At 39.2% G+C, this 21,727-nt stretch overlaps 1 protein-coding gene across 4 annotated transcripts in view; it reads right to left on the reverse strand.

Annotated features, from left to right (window-relative positions):
• nfia (nuclear factor I/A) overlaps positions 1-17,128 on the reverse strand; it is a 153,623-nt gene extending 136,495 nt beyond the window's left edge. The window contains exon 1 of one of the 4 annotated variants that reach the window (XM_084417784.1): positions 16,464-17,128. In XM_084417784.1, coding sequence (XP_084273910.1) covers positions 16,464-16,559 — 96 coding nt within the window. In that variant the 5' untranslated portion in view covers positions 16,560-17,128. The remainder of the gene's footprint in view (positions 1-16,463) is intronic. The other 3 variants (XM_084417785.1, XM_084417788.1, XM_084417789.1) reach the window with 3 other exon arrangements.
• Positions 17,129-21,727: the final 4,599 nt, after the last annotated feature.

The following is a 21,727-nucleotide window of genomic DNA, read 5'->3' on the forward strand; positions in this document are numbered from 1 at the left end:
ATGCATTTTCTGTACAGCTGCTTTTGAAACAGTATGTATTGTGAAAAGCGCCTTACAAATAAATGTGAATTGGATTGAATATGGCTTGGGCAACCTGACTTGTCTTAAAAGGGACTTTGATTACCTCCAATGATCTACTAATATTGTAAATCAAAGCGAGGAGGACATTGAAATGAGTCCTAGTCCCAGCTGGCACTGAATCTGTCCCCGGTGAGAGCAGGCATGTACGCGGGCAGGCAAAAGAGGCCAAGTGTATTGCTGGAGGAGTTATGACAGGGCCAGGGAACCTGTGAAGGATGTGGCACATCTGACTACGGCTCCAGCACCATCTGTCAGCCTGGCAAAATCACTCATAAGCAGGTTACAGCTATGGCCTCCTGCAAGCCCTCGCTGCCTCTTATCTACACCCTGAGTGACCCGGCAGAGGGCAGAGTGGGTATGGAAGGACATGCATGAATCATGATGCACGGTATTGCGGAGACCACCTTCAGAAGCAAGACGTTAGAAGACCCCACCATCAAGGAGGGGACATTAAAGGGTAAAATATTTTTTCTTTTTCAACACATTTGAGGAACACCAATATTGTGGTAATGTGTTCTAAGGCAAAACCGTACACAAATAGCTTGTTAAATCTAAAGACAAAAAATTGTTCAAAATCATAAAACCAATCTTGGCAATCCAAAAAAGTATTATAAGTGATACAGATCAAGCTCAGGCAGTGGTTTGAGTGTGCATTTGTAAAATAAAAAAATAAAACTGTGTTTGGGTTGAGTTGGTTTGTATGTGTGTTGGTTGATATCGGGACAGCTGGAGCCAATGGGCCATGGGAATACACTCATCATGAATATTCAGGCCCAGCCTCTGGAAGAAACAGCCGCCAGAGTGATGTCACATGTTCTAACAGTTGTGCGAGGCCACTTTCTGGGTCTGCTGGAGGATTGCATTTCAAAATGACAGAGATATACACTTGCAATGTTCCTCTTTTGTCATTTTCTGTCATTTCTGTCATTTTGTCATCCCCCGACCCCCCCCCCCCATGCTATTTTCTGATCAACTGCATTCCCTCTAGGCTCCATAGCTCCACCTAGCTTTGATAAGAGACACAACATTTTGTATGTTAACTAGGGCTGGGAGGAAAAAAATCGATTTTTTTATTCCAGAATCAATATTAATTCAAATTCAATTGCTTTATTTTTTTGTCCTTGCTTGTAGATGAGGTTGACAGAAGTTAGCCACTTAAGTTCCAACAGAGGATGAAATGTGTCGTTATCTATGAGTGTTGAGTGACGTAATATCCCAAGAGGACGCGTGGAAGAGACTTGAGACTGAACGCACTGAAAAGCCCTCGCGCTACTCATGTACTGAGGGAGAGATAAGACAATAGAACTGCACGATTCTCGATTCAAACACCCATGCGATCTTTCAATTCGTCTGTCTATTAAACTTTGACAAAATCATATCGCAACATTCAAAGCTGTGTTGGCGCTGCCGCTGACCCGGAGAGAGTTGTCATGAAACAGCTTCATAAACAGTCTTTTCAACCTCATAGTATCATTATTTCTGTGATGCAATAGTTAAAAGTATCATAGAAGTACTTGGCTAAAAGTTTAAAGTTCAAATATGAACACTGATGTCTACAATAACTTAAAATAACGCATTTATCGATTACATTGTTTAAGTGGTGACAAGTGACTGTTAAAAAATGTATGTTGAATAATTTATTAAAGGAATGTAGTATTGTATAATGCTTCTGAAATAAAAGTCAGAAAGATGTGATGATTTGTTTTTGTAAATATGACTCATCTTATACATCATGTACAGTCTGTATAAGTGCATGATTTAACTTTTCCCGATGGTCTAGTGTTAAAAAAATTGCAATATATTGCAATATCGAATCGCAATACTTGTAGAATTCGCAATACATATCGTATCGGCACCCAAGTTTCGTGATAGTATCGAATCGGGAGATAGGTGTATCGTCCCAGCCCTAGTAACAACTGTAAAATATGAAGAAAAACTAATGATAAAAGATAAAAAAATAAATAAAAAAGTGTATGTTAAATAACACGTATCATGTAGGCTTAACTGTGAAAATAATGTGTGTGTTTCTTTGGATGCATTTGAAACCGCACGTCCTAAAATTAAATAATGCATCAACTTTCTTTTCCACGTTCCATCTTTATGACGTGTCGGGGAATGTTGTACTGCGAGCCCCGGAGCAAGTTCCCAAACACTGTTTCAGGGTTAAATAAAGTTCGAAAAACAACTTTTCCCTTAAATATTACAACTATACCATTCACCATTACCAATGGGAATAAAGACAAATCCTCATTTGGCTGACCAGATGTTCCAACAGCCAGAAACAACTGTCTGTGAAACCTGCCGTTTCCTCAAGAGATGCTCAAAGATCACAGATGCATCATCTGTTCTCAACAACAGGAAAACAATAGCATATTTTTAAATGCTCAGAATGATCTTTCATCGAAAATGAAAGAATTAAAATAGCATTAGCATGGTATGGTATCAGTTTAACAGCAATATAACAAAAAAAAAAATGTAATGCTTATGAATAATCCCCTTTATGTTAAAAAATCTTCTTGCAGGAAAAGCATCAGGTTGTGTTTATTTGAACAGCAAATTCAGCTCAATTTTATTTTCCAGTTTTCTTCATGGTGTCCGAGTCATCATCGCAACATGAGCCAAATCTGTTTCGGGAAACTTGTGTGTCATGGAAGTGATGTAGAGCGCAAAGCAGATGGGATAGATTAATTAGCCAATGTATGTTTAAGAAGAAAGGTATTTATTTGCGTGAGTGGCCAGGGGCCGGAATTAAAAGACCTGAAAAGAAATAAGGGACAGGCCAGTCGATCTTTTTTGGGGATCTCTATGAAACCAGCGTTTTCACAAGCTAGGAGCTATCAAGTTGCAACTTAAAGTGGTTTCAGGGAAATCATAAATAAATAAGAATAAAATCGTCAATCTGGAGCAGAGGAAAGCTCTTTGTTTACTGGCTGCTCAGGGGACCTGAAACGGACCCTCCGAATAAATAAATACAACCGCTACAGGAAGTTCAGCTGCTTCCCCTCAGGTCCAGTTTAGTTTTATTAGCTACAGTCCTGTAAAGATACTAAACAGTGACTGGCTCCCCTCCTTTCTCTCTCAGTCCTGCACGTGTACTTGCCCCACCGCATGCTCCAATACACCATTGCCCCGCTCAATGCAAGCCTGTAGAACTCATAAACATCCTCTCTCTGAAGAGATCTTCCAGACATACTTTCTCCAGGTGCAGCTCAAACAACAGCCAACTAATCAGCACTGGAGTATCGCTACCTTCCCTTCCCTGTGTGGGCAGACCTGCTCAAAACGTATCATCATTTACTCACCCTCATGTCGGTCCAAACCAAAAGTCAAAAGGTGAAGAACATCCAGGCCAATCTTAAATATAATGAAAGTGAACAAGAACTAGACCTCCAGAAGCTCCAAAACAGCCATAAAATTGGTCCATACAACTTGTGCACTATAGGCCCTGTTACACCTGGTGTTAAGATGCGTTTCACAAGTAGATGAGGAAGACACATTCTCGGTTACACTAATCAGTCTCTTTTGTACACTTTCAATCACTTGTGTCCTGATTTCTTCAAGGTCTATGGGTGGTCATAATGGGAGTTTCAGAGAGCAGCAGCTTTAGTTTCTACTCTGATAGAAGCAAAACCACAAAAAACATTGTGACTGTGTGTTAGAAACCAGGAATGGTGAGAGAACATTGTGCTTGGTACATTTTTCATCTTCAAAACAAACTAAGGTCTTCAGCTGACTAAGTTTAAATCCCGCCTGACTAGTGCACTTCCTATAATGTTTACGCATTAGGTCAGTAAGCGGAGAGCAGGTGGTCTTTTGTGGCTGTTCGAACACATTTGACCGCATGAGCGTTTACACTACGAAAGTAATCCAGTCGAATCCTTTTTGATGCGTTTTCAACTATCTGTATTTAAAAAGACCCCTTTTACACCTGTATTTAACATCGTCCACTTGTGATCGGATTGACGAAAACGCTTCTTAATATCAAGTGTAAACAGGGCCATACACTACAGTTCAAAGGTTTGGGGTCAAAAAGTCTCTTATGCTCACTAAAGATGCATTTATTTGATCAAAATGACCAAAATTTGATCAAAATGTTACCGCAATTTTAAATACAATTATTCTTTTTGAATATATTTTAAAAAGTAATTTATTCCTGTGATGGTAAAGCTAAAATTTCAGCATCCTTGAGAAATCATTGCAAGCAGAATTGCTGCTAAAGAAACATTTCTTATTGTCAGTGTTGAAAACAGTTGTGCTGCGTAATATTTTTTGTGGAAACCGTGATACTTTTCTCAGGATTCTTTGATTACTAAAAAGTTCAAAAGAACAGCATTTATTTGAAACATTATATTGTCTTCACAGTCACTTTTAATCAATTTAATGCACCTTATAGAAAAGGGTGTACATTTCTTTTTCTTTTTTTAAATGTACTATTTTATAGATCCGACCTATAATAGGTTTCTACCTATACTATTTTTACAATGTTTACTCTTAAATTGTTCAATAATATGCGTCCATGTACCTTGAATGTGGGGACAGGGAGAGGAACAAGAGGAGGACAGGTGTGTCAGTGCACCGGTGCCTTTTGAAGGAGGGCACTGGGTGAACAGCTTGCTCTCAGCAGGGGTCCTACAGAAGGAGCAGGTGAAAAGCTATCCCCCTGCACCTCTTTTACAGTGTCTACCTGACACCGCACTGAGCGAGGGGTGAGAAGAGGAAATCAGCCGATGGAGTCGTGAGCGAAGACGCCATCTGGCAAAGGTTTCGGTGGCAAAACTCTGCAAGTTGGGAGAGAAGCCATGCCATGGAAAGGTCAGGTGATAATGATGTCACTATCTTAAAGGATAAGGGGGGCTTAAATATACATATGCATAACAGTTTCACTTAAGAAAAGAAGAAAAAGGACAGTTGGACTTGTTTCTTTTCTTAAGTTTCTTCTTTTCTCATCCTCTCCAGAAGTTTTAGGAAACTGAACATGAACTATTGTTCTCATTTGTACAGCGGGCAAAGTTCATTTATGCACCAGTAGGGGGTACCAAATGCCACAGCATTAAACATTCATATTTATAGACGACAAGGCCCGGACCAACCTGACACACAAATTAACTCTGGCCAGAGTGAGCAACTGCTCAACCAGAGATCTCCAGCTGGACTGGACTCAGGTCCAGAGGACTGACGTTTACGAGCTTCACTGGCTCTCACGTTTCATTGGTCTATTATTTAACAAACCTTTTCTGTCTTCACAAAAGTTTCTCCTTATGTTAGCTCAAGTCACAGTAATGCGGAGTTTAGATCTTGCTTGAAAATGTCTGATCTGGACAGAGAGGCCAGTTTGCCTCCCACCCCCCACTCTCTGCTGGGACACCTAATCTGGTTCATTAATGCTCCCAGTCGACCATCAGGGCTGGTCTCCCACAGATAGCTCAGATTTCAGCCGTCAGTGGCGCACCTGTGCAATCACCTGCTCTGCAAACGTTTAGTACCGTTTTAAAACCAGTATGTACAGAAATTATTACTTAAAGTTGGGTATTTTTCACCTCCTCATTGTTGGATAAAAAAGAACTGATGCTCCGCAACAAGGTGAATATCGCACAGCCGAAATTGATGTTTCCAAGCAAACCTGGTTCCGGAGCCTGGTTTGAGAGGAAATTAATCGCGATTTCGATTGAGTGAGGCCCGTGATGAAGGTTTTGTACTAGGCTCTGGCTATTGGTAAAATATTCCAAGTCAATGGGTAAAAGAGCAAAAAAAGACGATCTTTGTCAGGGGAAGCACATTTAGACACGGGAAGATGGAAACAATTAGAGTTAAATGGGACCTGAGTGTGCCAGCGGATGGCTTGGATTTGCAGCAAGGAGGATTCCGGCTGGGCTCATTGATTGCAAGAGGATGTCTCCACTTAAGAAGGCAACGCCCTCACCTTCTCCAGACCACACCGCAGCATTCAAACTCAGGGATAGAGGGTCTAAAAAAAGCCGGAACATTGCTGCTTTACCCATGCAACTTTAAACATGATTACATTTTTTTTGAGGAGGAGGAGGAGGAGGAGGAGGATCCATTAGATTTAACAAATGTTTACACTACAAACAACTGGCCCAGCATCAAAACCTTGTTTGTAAGTGTGCCAGTTAAAGAAAAGGGGATTGTTCAAAGTCGTTACATGACAATCTGTGTCTTTTTGAGACTGGCATACCCCAGTGTGGCCTTGCTCATCTGGACAGATGGGAATCGTCGTTGGCTCTTTGCTATAAAAACAAATACCACTCAACTGCATTATGCACATATAGACTTGGCAAGCTCAAACTCTGTGTGAATGTGTGCAAAACTATACCTCTAAAGGTCCAACCAGGTCCAGTCCAAATGCTGTACTTATGAGTGCCATAACTTCAGCATATTCCAGCTCTCAACCCTGTGCCCTCCAGCGTGGCCCTTGCCAGACAGCAAGAGGACAGTCGGCCCCCTCGCTGGCTTGTCCCTGCAAGCATCCCTCAGCTGCAAAGGGGGCAACAGAGTTCCTGGATGCATCAGGGCTACAGATGTGCTGCCAGCTTTGCCAGGGGTCACCTTGGAGAGGCCCGTGGCAGCTTGTCCCCTGGCTCCAGCTGGCTCTCACTTTAATCTGCCCAAAGAGGGGGAGAGAGATCCAGGCAGGAATACGGCATCTCATACAGGATAGCCCATGTGGATGTAGCGTTAACCACTATTTGCTTTAGCACAAAAAACACCTAGGCTGTAAACCTAAATGAGACACAAACAGTATAAACCTAAATGAGACGCTTGCAGGGATGTTGGCCTCCAGAGATGCCCCCACCAGCTGTTAAGCCTCCCCAGAGTCATGGGGTGAGCAGCACCCCCTGTTGGAAGCATGTGTAACATGGCGACAGGCTCAGGGGGGTCATGAGGTGCCCTGCACCGGGCAGGCATAAGTAATGGGGCCTCCCCGCTAGGAAGGCACAGCTCTGAATCAATTTAATTAGATGGGCAGAGAGGGGTGAGTGGGACAGGGCACACTAAGTTTCAGTTTTTTAACATGCAGGCAGCAAATAACACATGTCCACTATTAGAAACCAATAAACCAAGAGCCTGTGCATTTCATTGAGATTTACACAATTAAAGTGTGTTGTTAAGAACAACGAAAAAGTAACCGCCAGCAACATCATGGTAATGGTGTATATGATGATAGTTATTTTTGCCTGAAATTCATTCTCAAATTATTTTTTATATAGTACATTGTTATTTTTTTTAAATGAGTTACTTGGAAATTAAAATTATATACATATATATACACATATAAATACAATTAAATACATTATTAAATGAAAATGAAAGTTTTTTTTGTAACATCAAATTCATTCCACAAAAAAATACAGTGTCACCTGTGTAAATATCAGGTGGATAGTGGTTAAAAAGGGTAGACTATGTGCAAGTGACATATCTGTGACTTTACGAAAGTAGGCCAATTCTCTCATTACCTGGCAACAAGCAATGTTTTCCAGAGGTGATTGCAGTGGTGGTCTTATCATATTTAATCTCCTGATTTCAGTGACATCTGTCCATACTGCCTCTCTCTCACACGCAGGCACTCTCTCTGTCCTCTGCATGTCCTGCCTCCATCAGCGTCGTCACCCAACAAACACACTCATCACTGACCATTCGCTGAACCGTAATCTCGCCTAATCTAACTAGATATTTTTAATGAATTAAGTGGCAATCTAGATTTTATTTTCAGTAACCATCCACTCATCTGATTGATCGTAAAATCAGGCCTACATCAGACAGATGAGTTTTAAATTCCTAATAACACTTCTAACAGGTCATAATTAAACTAGGACACACAGGGACATTAAACTACAAAAAAAAAAAGAAAAAAAAAGAAACAATTACAGTTTCAGGCTGAATTTTGTTAGCATATACACACTGACACATACATTGTTGTTACACCCAACTTAACCAGCTGTGCATACTACAAATACAGATCATATTTCATGGTTTTGCGCATGAACTGAGTCTAAGGCCAAACACAGGGAAAAGACCCTCACATGTTTTTGCCACAGTTTAAGTGGGAACATACAGTACTGGGCCTTCACAAGCAGAGAAAATGACCAATTCTGTATAGAGGACACCAGTATGGCACAATCAGAGCATTATGTGAACACATAGATGAACACTTGAGCAACATTTAAAAATGAGTTGGATGTTACAGCATTAGATAATATATGAATGAGATTATATATAATTATATCATATTATTATTTTAGATTCATGTTATGGTTATATTATATGAATGCCATTCCATTAGATAAAATAGCAAACAAAGTGGTATTTAATTATTATTATTATTTATTTTTTTAAGTACAGACACTTTAAGCAAAAAACATTTTTTTTAAACATTTTATACCATTTATAATACCATTATAATATAATTTTATATTTGTATTATGCTTATATTATATGATAGGCATTGCATCAAATTAAATATCAAAATTAAAATTAATAAATGGACAGAATACAAATGTTCAGACAATTAAAGCTAATTCATTCATTCCACAATCTAATTCATTGTGTTACAAAAACATCCCTTTCATTTTTACAATGTAATATATAAAATATTCTGGGGTTTAATTTCAGGCAAAACATTTTTTTTGAAGGTTTTAAATTAAAATATATATAATATAATAAATACCAGATTTTATTGTGACAATTTACGGTTGTCAATGTCCATAGTTTCTTTATCCACTAAAAATCACATTGAAATAAAATGGCTCGGAAAAGTGAAGTTAGATCTGAGAAAATGCACTTGGAATGATCAAATGCAACGAAATTAATTAATTTTTAAGTGTGGCTTAAGTGTCCAAATATGTTTTGGTGTAACTGTTTATTTCAGCATGATTGCTAACATGATAAATGGCGATGGCAGGTACTTGATGACTTATTTTAGTCAATTTCAAGACATTTTAGTCCGACAAGCAAACCTTGACTTCTACAACGGAAGGTGTGGTTCAGTGGCTACGAACTACGGTCATAAATCAAATAATTGAATGTTTGGAGATCACTTCTGCAGATATTTTGGAGCAGGTGAGTGTGGTGGTGTTGTTAGAGACTAGAAGGGATAATAGCTCTGGCCGTGATCCAGTGATACCAGTCCAGCCCCGCACCCACAAATACTACCCATGTTCCCCCTTCAATTGGCGACTTGCACCTTTTTTTGGCAGCAAAACGGTGGGTGGCTGGAGACCAAGATGAAGGCTATGAAAAAAAAAAAAAAAAAAAAAACAGTTCTCACCCCCCTAACACACACACACACGTACACACAGATACAGACGCAAAAATACCCCTCCAAATACCAGATGGTGTTTTTGGAATCTGTTTCCTTGTTGTTTTTTTTCATGACAAAAAAAAAAGACAACTCCCAAGGAACACGCATTCTGCATACTTGGGTACGGAGCCATACAACTGCCGCTGCGTTCATGGAAAGACGAGTATCAAGTGAGACATGACAGCGAAAACTTTATAAACAAACTGATGATTGCGGCTTGGAGGACAAGAAAAGACAAGTCGAAAAAAAGTGTGCCAAACTGCAAAGATGAGATACTTTGGTTCAGGCCATAATTGGCAAATAAATGGCTGAGTGCCATGGCACAATCCATACCTGAGCAATCAAGAGCTGATGTCAACCTTTCAAATACATCAAGCCTGTATTAAAGGGTAACTCTCGCCAAAATTGAACCTAGGCTCTTTTTGTTAATCTACCTTTCGTGTAAAAGCATCAGTTAGTGTTTCCGGTGGCTGGAATTTTGTCAGTCAAAAGTAGTCGATCTCCGAATACAGCGTAACATGAGGAGAGTAAAGATGGAAAGCTCCTAAAGCTTGTTTCCATGTAAATTTACGGATAATTTTTCATTGAAATTACAAGTTCATGACATTTCCTCATATAGAGTCAGTTCATTACGTTGCACTCGGAGATCGACTACTTTTGACTGACAAAATTCCAGCCACTAGAAACACTAACTGATAAAGTGAGTCGTACAAAACCTTTCTTTTTAGTAAACTTTGTGGACACAAACAATGTAGTCAATGCTCAAGTTCATGTGTAGAGCCCCTGGTGATACTTCGAGCACAGTTGTATGTTGTGTCGAGCCTTCTTAGTGTTTTAAAAATACATTTTGATGCTATCATAGAAGTGCCCCAATCACTCCCATTCAAAAGGCATTTTGACCTAAAACGAAAAAACAGTCAATCTTAAAAGTGGTGTTTCCATTATAATTATGCTTTTACACAAAAGTTTGACTCGGGTAGATTAACAAAAAAAGCCTAGGTTCAATTTTGGCGAGAGTTACCCTTTAAGTATATGAAAAAGTACTGGAAAAGTCACTGGATTTAGTTACATCACACATAATTGGGTATAAATGACATAAAACCAAACAGTTGTCGATCTTTCTATTGGATTAAAACCGAAAGAGGGATCTCGATCTTACACTCTTAAAAAATAATGTTTTTTCACAGCGATCTCATAGAACCATTTTTGGTTCCCCAAGAAGTTCTCAGCGAACAGGTCTTAAAATAACCATTTTTTCTTAGTGTGAAGAACAATTTTTTTACTATAAAGAACCTTTTGTGCAATGGAAAGTTCCTACGGATGTTAAAGGTTCTTCATAGAACAACAGATGCCAATAAAAAGTCTTTACAGTATTTTTAGAAGTGTACCGAAACTCTTTAAAAGAAGCATCTGAAGGGAGCATCTTCACTCTTATTGTCCCAAACAAGGCAAGAAAAAGGCACCAGACTGGCCCAAAGACCCAGCTGTCTTGGCCAGTAGCCATAGATCTCTAGGGAGAGAAAAAGAGAGGGGCAGATAGAGAGCGAGAGAGTACGAGAAAAGCGAGGGACTTGGGCGAAAGAGCGACAGAGGAGGGGAGGGGGCCGCCCTGCCGAGAGTGGCGTTCCACACAGAGCCATGCCAGGAATAGAAAAGGGTCCCTTTTCTCACATAGCGACCCCTAACCCCCACTAGACAGCAGGGATTTCACACGCATCTCTTCCACACAATTGATCCTTTCATTCCACAGCATAGACACACAGACACGGGCTTAGATCGAAAAGAGGGGGAGGTAGGGAAGGTATAAGGGAGACAACAGGATGAACCGTCTCACAAACAGCTTTGATAGCATCAGGTCAGATATGGACGGACACAGACACTTTGCGTGTATGGGGAGGACTGTTTTAATCGTCCTTAACGCTCGCTCTGCATGCTTAGAAAAGGCCATTTGGCCTTGGCAAGGGTATAGGTGTCACATAGCAGTGACAACCCGGCCACTGGGAGCAGCCATCAACCTGTCTGTGTCGCTATAATGGAGAAATGTAGCACATTACACATTTAATATGCATAATGTGTATAATAGGTTTCAGTGCAAAAAGCTTAAACATTTATTCTAATTAAACAAATTATTATATTTAATTATATTTATGATAGTATTCATATATATATATATAAAAGCTGCTCTTTTCATTGGTGTAATATCTTCAAAAACGTTCGTGAGAAAGTATGTCGGTCTCAAAAGGAACAACAGTGGAAATCCAACATGAAGCACCTATTTTTGAAAAACACTGCAAAACGGTCCAGCATATTTGATAAGACACAAAGGTTTCTCAGTTAATATCTTGAACTGACTCCAAATTCAGCTTCCTTTACTTCCTCTGTTGTTTTCTTTTTCCTTTTTTTTTTTTTTTTAACCACGGAGCCACATCCAAATCTGATCCTCGTTTCTTCGCATCTCTTGATGGAAAGCCAACAAAACAATCGTGTGCCAAGTGCGAGCTTGAGAGAATGCTAAAATTCACCTGTCAATATTCTCAGAGCCCATCAATGCATTAATTTATTCCAACACGCATTTTACAGCTTCTGGCAGTTTTAATATTGGGGGGGGGGGGGGGATATATGCATAAATGAAAACAAGTAACAAAATGAGCTCTTGGAACTGGGCATGAAACACTGGGCTCATGAAGCAGATATACATCACATTACAAAAGAGGCAAAGACACCCTCAGGCACATTTTCTACAAAATACATTAAACATATGAACGGATATTAGAGACTTTGCTTAAGTCAAGCAGAAAGTCTCCAAAGTTAAAAAACTACTCCGAAATCAGAATTCTTTCTTAATGCAAGTCTGCCTACTGAGTGACTAAAAAATGTATTATAGAGTGTTTTGATCTCTCGCTCTATAATACATACATATATATATATATATATGTGTGTGTGTGTGTGTGTGCGCACATATTGAGTTAAAAAAAAACAAACATTTGCTAGGGCTGAATTGCTTTTTTAAAGGTGCTGCTCTGTCACCCATTGCCAAATTAATTCCGACTCCATCAGGTGGGCGGTGAGTCATTCAGGGCTGGTAACGCGAAGCACATTAACAGATTGAGAGTCAATGAACTTGCTCAGTGTGTGCCCTGAGCACCAGCCCCGCTCTGGAGGTCTGAGCGAGTGGGATAGAGAAGCTGCTCCCTCGCTTCAGGGCTCGGCCTGGAAGTCCCAGAGCAGAGACACTGAGAGAGCATGCGGTCCTCAGGAAGTTCAAGCAGACAATTTTAATCCTCCAATTTCCTCCACTCTAATCATTTCTCCGTAGTCCACGGTTGGAGGCCAAATTAGAAACATCTTCCACTCCGACATAACACACACTACCCGGACAACAGGCGGCAAAAATGGGACGTTGTGTAAAACAAAGTGCCACAATAGATTTGTGTCAGGTTTTGTCATGTGGTCTTAGCGCTTTAAAGCATCGTTACATTACAAAGCGTGTGTAATCAAATAAAACTGCTTTACTAAATAACCTAAAAGTAGGCCTACTTTTTTATTGAAATACTTTTTAAAATGAACTCCAGCTGTGAGTTGTTCTAACAATCTAGGTTGCTTATTTCACTGGTGGATTATTATTCAGCATTATAAAACAGAAGAACATTTCCAATACTTTAAAATACTCAAATACTTAAATGATTTATCAGTATTTTATTTGAAAAGTAAAAAATATAAATGCAAAAAGACGCAATTACTAATCATCGAGAGTCCTGTAAAAAGATATAATAATCTAAATCCAATATAAGAAATAATCGCAAATTCATGAATAATTTATTTTCCATTATATACACTCAAGGTCGCCTTAAGACCGTAATTAATAAGTTTTACATAAGCTGGATGCAATTATATCGCATTATAATTATAAGGTCCTGTTCAAAAGCTTCTTCAATATATTGCAATAACCCAGAACATATTTAAACGGCACGTGTGAAGAGAATTAACAAGGAGGGCTTATGAAACCTGACAGTGTTTTTGTCTCTCTTTTAACCTAATTTGATCTGTGACGTTAGCACTGCGGGCGGCGTTTTCCAGTGGACCCTTACAGCAAGCGATCATATAATGATTTTATGCCCTCGCCCTGTTCCCTCCGACTCTCACCCTCAAAATGTTGTCCCTCTCGGGGGTGTCTGCTCACTGACAAGCAGATTAGAGAAGTGCCAATTGTACAGAGGATAAAATCCCATTAGCCCCTTAGGTGGTAAGGGATCCCATCACAGCAGCATTAGTGCACTGGCGAGTGGACATCACACCCGATCAGGTCCGCTTCTCTGCCCCAAAAGCTCAAGCACCGCAGGAGAACAAGCGGTGTTAATTGCGGCGGGTATTTTAAAATAATGTCCACATGCATTAAAGAAGCTTTATAGCTTTATTTTAAGTGAGGATGTCGGTGTTGCTCGCTCTTCAATTATCCAAATTTTATAAGTAATTGCCACTGAAAGACTAAACATGTTCTGACAATCCAGCTGAGACATCGGACTTAAAGATGCACAAATAAATAGCCATGTGAAATTTCATAAAAGTGTACATTTAATATAAATGTAAACAGAGAGCAGTGTATTGGTTGTACAGGCTGGTCAAGTAAAAGCAGAAAAGGGCAAAGAAGAGGATGGCTGAGGAGGTCACATTTTGATCCAATCATTAAACTACAATTCATTTAAAAATAGAGTTTATTTTTACTTTCAGTGTTTGTATCTTTCCTGTTATCCCCCTAAAAAATACATAAAACATGTGAACTAATTAATTACTAAGCCAAGTCAGGTTTATTTCACCAAATCAAAATGCTGAATGCTAATTTTAAGAGTGAGATCAGAAGGGGATTTTTTATTTAAAGAAAAATAATAGTTTAAACTTTAAAGAAAATCAAGGTGAGCAACAATTATTATTATTTTTAAATATTAAATCCTATTTGATATAAATAGGATTTTTGTGTGTGTGTGTGTGTGTGTGTGTGTGTGTACACAAATGTTACATTTAAAATCAGCATTACTAATTACTGGAAATAAAATATGGCAGATACAAACGCATACAATATCTTCTGATCTAAACTTGGCCACATGTTGCATTAGGAAAACATTAGTGCTTTTACTAATGACAATTTGAATATGTAAAGTATATTTCAAATTCTCACAATATTTTTGCAAAAATATTTATCAAATTTAGAATTTGTGGAATTCGATTTCGGAATTTAAGTCACAGAAAGAAAAAAAAAAACTAATATTTGAATATTCTTAATACAATTCAGGCTTTAAAAACATTAATGTGCACTATATTGAGATTTGCAAAGCAACAAATGAATTTAAAAATGTTAAGTTGTCATTAAACTGCAAAACATATTAAGACCAGCACAACAGATGTGAGTCACGCATCTTATCTTTGCAAGCCAAATTAATAAGATATTAAAGGAAGTGCAATGTATGATCAATGGAGGGAAAAAAATGCATACGAACTCATCAGCATCAAAATTTCAAAACACAAAAATCTGAACTTCAGTAAATCTAACAAATTAAGGACAAAAAAAGTCCCCAAGCAGTTGCACAAGCTCACATTCCCGCGGTGCCTCGACCTAATGTGCATCGTGGAGACGGATTCGTGCGCATTACCACCCTCAACTTCACCGAAACTGCACCGATCCCATTAAGCCCTCCACCCAGATACCAGAATATAACATTTCTCTTCCTCTAATCTGGGCGCTCAAGTAGTTTCCCATAAAGGCGGTAAAAGAAACATATACTCCAGTTTCTCTCTCACCAACTTTCCTCAGCAGTGTCATACAGAGAGACAAGCTTGTGTGACCCGGGTGAGGGGGAGAGTGGAAAAGGAGGGGGAGACACAGTTTGAGATCTGAAGTTTATGCTCCCCTAACTGGCAAATAATACAGTTATTGTTCCCGTGCAACACAACTACCTAGTGTTTAAGTTGGCAAAGGAGTGTCTGCAACAAAAAAACAAGTTCTTTCGGACACCATGAAGGTTTGTAAAAAAAAAAAAAAAAAAGCAATTATAATAACGAAGGCAATAATGCTGTTTAAGTTCAAGCAGGGCTAATGAATCATTGCCTAATGAACCCTGGACACTCTGAAAAAGCCTTTCATGTACCCGACGCGGCTCATTTGTATAACTGCCGGCCACAATAGACTATTGTGAATCCCTACCCCTCCTCATCTTACTGCGATCTACAAACCAGACTTTTTTTTTTCTCTCTCCCACTTTCACCTCTCTTCATTTCTGGTGGAGCGACAGTTATGTCAAAGGTTGTCTGGCCTCACTGACCACAACAAGCAAGTTAATCTGCCCCGGCACAGAGTCCGTCTTGTCCCAGAACACTTTGGAGTTTTTTTTTTTTCCTCTCCCCTCTCCATGCTTTAATTGCAGCGACGGAGTGTCATAGCCGAGGAGCGGAGCACCGACTGAGCACTGAGCGACCGACCGCGTGCGCCACAAAACCTCAGTGTAAACAAGGGATTAAAAGAATCGATGCAAGACCTGTCCTGTTTCTCCTTCTTTGGACTCCTGCGCAAAACTTTTCTGTCAAGTGAAAGCGGAACACGCTGAGGAAGAAAAAAACACACACACACACACACACGAGACGTCTCGTTTGGCGGATACGGACCGACAGCAGAAAAGTAATGAATGAATGAGAAATGTCACAAAAGTGACAAAAGAGCTTTTGTTTTCGACGAGGATTTATTTTTCCGTGCTCAAGTATATAAAGAAATGGAGTCAATTGTTATCTGACGTCTTTAACAAAGTGGACAATAAAAGAGGAGTGCATTAAAGAGCACACAAAGAAGACAAATGTGACAGGAGCCACAGAGGAGCTATTGTGTGGAACAAAACTACAATAAAAAAAATTAATTGCCACCAACTGGACAAAAAAAGGAAGAGAGGAGTTTCAAAAAGCAAAGTGTGTTCTGTGTGCATAAAAGCGAAGGAGGGAAGTTTTTCTAAAAAAAAAAAAAAAAAGGTAAAAGAAGAAGAAGAAGAAGAAGAAGAAAAAAAAGGTTTGGTCGCTGCCAACTTACCATCCACCAAGTCCTGGCCGAGATGTCGTAGCAGAGCTGCCATTTGATGGAGCCTTCCGAGGTTTTAGCTGCCATTACGCTGTCAGCAAGCTTCATCTGATGCTAGTGCACTCACCGGAGATAAGACACCTAATTGAGAAAACATTTGCACTGGCATGTTGGGCAACATGTAGCCCACTCCATACCATATGGAATCATGGGTAAAAAAAAAATCCTTGACAATGAACCAATCTCACGCAGACCCCGTGGCAAGGTGAGCGGCAGTCATCTGCTCACAGAGCGAGCTGTCCTTAAAAAAATACACCACAATGATGAGCCCTTTTTTTCCACATCACTGAGTGCCTGAGGTCCTTTTTCCTCCTTAATTAGGGCTCGCGCTTCATCACCGCCACCATCATCACCATCATCATCACTATCACAATTTAGTTGACTTAGGTCTGCTCAAGATCTTTTACTCCTTCATTCACTTTTTTTTGGAGGAGTGGAGAGATTTAATAGGACAGAGTCAGGTTGCGGGAGTTAAGGGAACGGACTGATGCGCCACAGGCTATTAGCCTGAAATTCTGCTGGACAGATGGAACTACTTAAAGACTATCATGCAATGTTTTGTTTTGGACTTCTTCCCCCTGTGCCGGAAAAAACGTTCTTTTTTTGGGGAGAATTTATTTTCGAATCGGCGTAGAGCAGAAACATTCAGCGCTTATTGACAGTTCCGCTTTTACAATCCTCAAATTATCTTACTGTAAATTATTAACAAAGTTATGGCACTGACCAGCCTGATAACATTTACGGCGACACTCGCATATAACCACTGTTAGTTTCTACAGCATTTTCTAACTAAAGGAAACTTTTATTCATTTAAAATTAAACATGTGAGTACAATTTCTTCAAATATTTTCTAATAATTTTATTATTAAAACACAATATCCTATTTTAACTTTTAAAACTTTATATATTCTCAAAAGCGTTTTCTCAAAAGTGATATAGCGCCAGAGGTTATGAGAGGTCTGGGTGCTTCAGGTTCCTAAGTAAGGGGAATACCTGAGATATGGGCGAGAGAGGGAGAGACTAACCATCAAACAGTTCTCCCATTGTGACGCTGGCTGAGGAATGTGATTTAGCCGGAGATATTGGGAACATTGTTGGGAAAGGAGAAGTGGAGCGCCACAGGTAACCCTTACTCCAGGGTCTGGGTCGGCAAACCTATAGGCAGATTAAAAAAGAGTGGTCGTTAACTTTTTGCTTAGTTGAAAATACACTTGAAAATGCCTTATGTTAATTCAATTATTCCAAGCTTGAAACAAAAACAACAATTAAATACTTTTACATAAAACAATGTCCTTAGCATCGATCAAATTCAACATGGCAAAATTAACTATTTGCAATAGTTATTAAAAAAAATGTGAATAAATTTTAGCTTTATTATTATTATTATTATATTTGAAGTGCTTTTAGTGTGAACTTTCTGACTCAAAATAAAAGTAACGCTGGGAAATGACGGCGGATAATCTTGCGAACAGAACGGCAGGGCTCTGGACACTAGCCCTGATTGGGAGCCGTGCCATACAGCCCAGCAAGCACTGTTTACTATATACATCTCACAGGTCATCAGGGTTCACACACAGCCAAACACTGGGCTAACATTGCGCAGGAATGCAATTACAGCCCTCTCACTATGAAAGCTTGGGAGGGAATCATTTCAACAATGCTGTCTGTTTATTAAGTGGTACCGCTTCTGAAGAGTTTCGTGGATTTACATAAAGAGAGATGCATTTAAATGATGCAAGTGCGACCACTGGATCAAATCTGCGAGTATAAATATGCAAAACAACTTATTAAATAACCTATTTAATTGTCACTATTAAAATTTAATTTGTCCAAATAAACAATAGCTTACAGAAAATAAAAAAGACTGCACATGGATGTCAATAGAATCTAGCATTTTAGAATTTCAATATAAAAAAAATGATGGAGATAAAATTAACACCTTCCCTTACGTGCGAAATTCATATCAACACAAATCATTTACTGAAATAGAAAAACTAACACATGCAATTTGTTACCCCAGGTTCCTCTGTTGCCCAGTAGAAGGCACTCTTGTACTGATCTGACCTGCTTTGATTCAATTTGCTCTGAAGTTTCAAATACAAGACTTTCGGTTACATCTCATCTCATTTTAATAAACTCTCTCCTGGTGAGGAAAAAAAAAATACTTGAATATATAGCGCTCTCCCCAAAAACTAAAAAGGAAGAACAGTTTAAGTATGTTCAATGTATATCAAACACTGTGGATAATCAATGACAAAATGAACCAACACAAAAAAATAAAAGTGTGTAGATGTTCTAATAACCAATATCTCTGATCCCAGTCTCGATACATGCAAAAATAGGAATTTCAGTATTTTCTACAGTGTATTGTATTCATGCAGTGGTTAGAGAGTCTATTTCAATCCATGTGTATCACACGTGTATGTACGGCATCTTCTCGCTAACCTTATTTTACTTCAAATGCCGCAAAACATGATTATCTACATCTGTTTTTCTTTTTATCCGGCACAACTCTGAGATGGAAAAGTACTCTGCCACCTAGCAATGCCAGTTACTTTCTATAACAGGAAACTTAGCAAATCAAAGGCAGGTCTGAATTTTACAAGGTACAGATCTACAGTATAGCGTACACGTGCTGGAATCAAGATCTGGTTTGCAGGGTAACTCGAAAAAACCGTGAACGACATGCTCCTGAAATCACGCTACATCGACGCTGCTTAACTGTAGATATGACAAATTCATTTTCCAAAATAAATCATTCTCTTCATGCACATTTAGCATTTCCACATGCTGGAGTACATCACATCACACTTTGTTAAGCATTACAAGCCTCTTTTTTCTAAATGCTAAATGCTTTCTGATAGCCTTCATATTTATGTTTACTAACTTTTTGCCAATGTAAAATTAGTAACAGGCTGAAAACACTGGTTTTATTACCTGACAAAAAAAAAGACAAAGTATGCTGAAAAGTGTCTCACAATGTTCTCATAGATTTCAATATGACTTGGTCTTTCTGTATGGAGACAATTGCTTCATATCTATCCTAAACTATTTTAAGGAGAAACATCTGAGTGAGAGACTATGTTGATACTTAACTGAAACTCTAACCTGAGCTATAAAATATCAACAAATGTAACACTAAAGTCACAAAGAAACAGAAGTAGCTATTGATCTTTTCTTCCATATTATGATGTACATTCAAATGAAATAGATGAAATAAATGAAATAGAAAGAAACGTAGGACAGGGACTCGCAATATCTGAAGGCGAATTTGCAGTCGGTTGAAAGAAAGTGTTGGGGTTTAAGCAAAAAAAAAATGATTGGACAAGTATGTAATTTCAGGAAGACAGAGTTATGAAATTTTGGTTAAAAAAAAAACACTGACAAAAAACATTCAACAATCATTGATCTAACAGATAAAAATGTGTCATTTATTATATTCTTGCAATAAATTAAATCATCTACTAGCACGAATAACAACGCTGTGCATGGCCTAAACAAGTTTTCACATCCTAGGAAGTCTGAATTCTATAAGCAAAAAATGCCCAGCAGAACAAACTTGAGGCATTTGACAAAACCAGGAAGCACCAGTGTTTATTTCCATGCATTCTCCCTTCTGATTGTTGGCAGATGCCATTATGTTCCAGGTTATTAAACTGTAAAGGGAATTGCATGAAGCCAAATAAACAGTTCCTCGTCATCTGTGGTCATGTTAGCATTGATATTACTCGGCTGTTATGTCTGATACCTCAGCAATGTCTTTGAAATGTCAGATGCAGGTCTGCTACACTCCAAGACAAGTATTCAAAAGATATGAGCGATTAAACTACTGTGGACAAGTGATGACAGAAATACTTTCCAATAAGAGCCTAACTTGAGAGAAATAGCAGCCCAATGCCACTGTGGAAGACTTCCGCTTGAATTCGCCTGCTAGACAAACGCTAAACAAAGAAAGTAATAGGGACCTGCTGCAAATGCGCTCCACCAATTAGAAACACACCGCATGGTCGTCTGCTCTAGCGCGGTCCAAAATGTTTCAATTTGCCAGAGGAAGCCAGGGAAAACCATCCAATAATGCACCCATTGTTGGAAAAAACCTGTCTGGAATCAATGAGAATGAAATCCAGAACTATTTACTGGAGCTGCAGTGCATGTGTCGGGAAAAACACGGCTGTCGATATTCACGGCGGACGTTTGGTGCGAGTGTTCGAATTTAGATTCAAAAAGGTGTGGAAATAATACAATTAAATTTCACAAAAGGTAAGAATGTGAATCGAATGGGACAGCTGGTCCCAATACGCATATCTGTGTTTACGGTTGATAAAGCCTGTGTGCGTGAAAATGGAATATTGTGCGTGACGGGTGCCAGAAGCGCAGAGCCTGAGACTAAGGGCCTGGCAGAGATAAGAAAGTCGAGTAAAGAGAAGAGGCTTGAGCTATGGCCATGAGGACCATCTGCTTCAAGCATCTACACGTGGCCAAGATGTGCTATACCAGCTTCACGTTCATTATAATCACACCCAGGCAACTTTTCCTCTAAATATTGGAGTTGATGAATGCCTTTAAAGCGATGGTCATTTTGTTACCAGGTTGACAAGGAAACAAACTCCAAGACAATTAACCCCACGCAACAGATTAATGACTGGTTGGCAGATAACCTTTCTCTGGAAGTGTTTCAGGAGTGTCCTTCAGTGCTATTTATACCCACAAATCTTTAAAGACATCATAATGGATCATTTGAAGGCATTCATCAATTTTGTTAGTGGAAAGTTGATGGCTGAGTCAAGAAAAACATACAACTTTTGAAGGATTTGCTATGTTGCATGAGTACAAAAACTGGGACGCTGGAAGAAAAAAAGCCCTGCAGACACTATGAATGGCGGCCAAATGCTGATAAGGTATGCCAAATGCTACAGTGCTGCATCTCCCCAAAACAAGATGTTGTGCCATTCTGCTATTTAAGGCAATAGGCGGTTTGTGTGGTGCAGGGCTCTTGCCCTACAATATACCCGCCTCAGTGATGTCCATCCTGGCACATCATATTTAATCACATAGAATGGCGATGAATGGCGGCCAAAGCTGTCACTGAGATGTCCCATGTCAGCCAGCAGCATCCTCAGCACTGTTGTCTTGACCTTCACTTCCCACTGATTAACCCCTCTCTTCAGTTCTGGAAAAAAATGTATTTATAAAAATGTACTTTATAAAAATGTACT

This window comes from Rutilus rutilus (assembly GCF_951802725.1).
Source record: "Rutilus rutilus genome assembly, chromosome: 8".
Lineage (NCBI taxonomy): Eukaryota > Metazoa > Chordata > Actinopteri > Cypriniformes > Leuciscidae > Rutilus > Rutilus rutilus.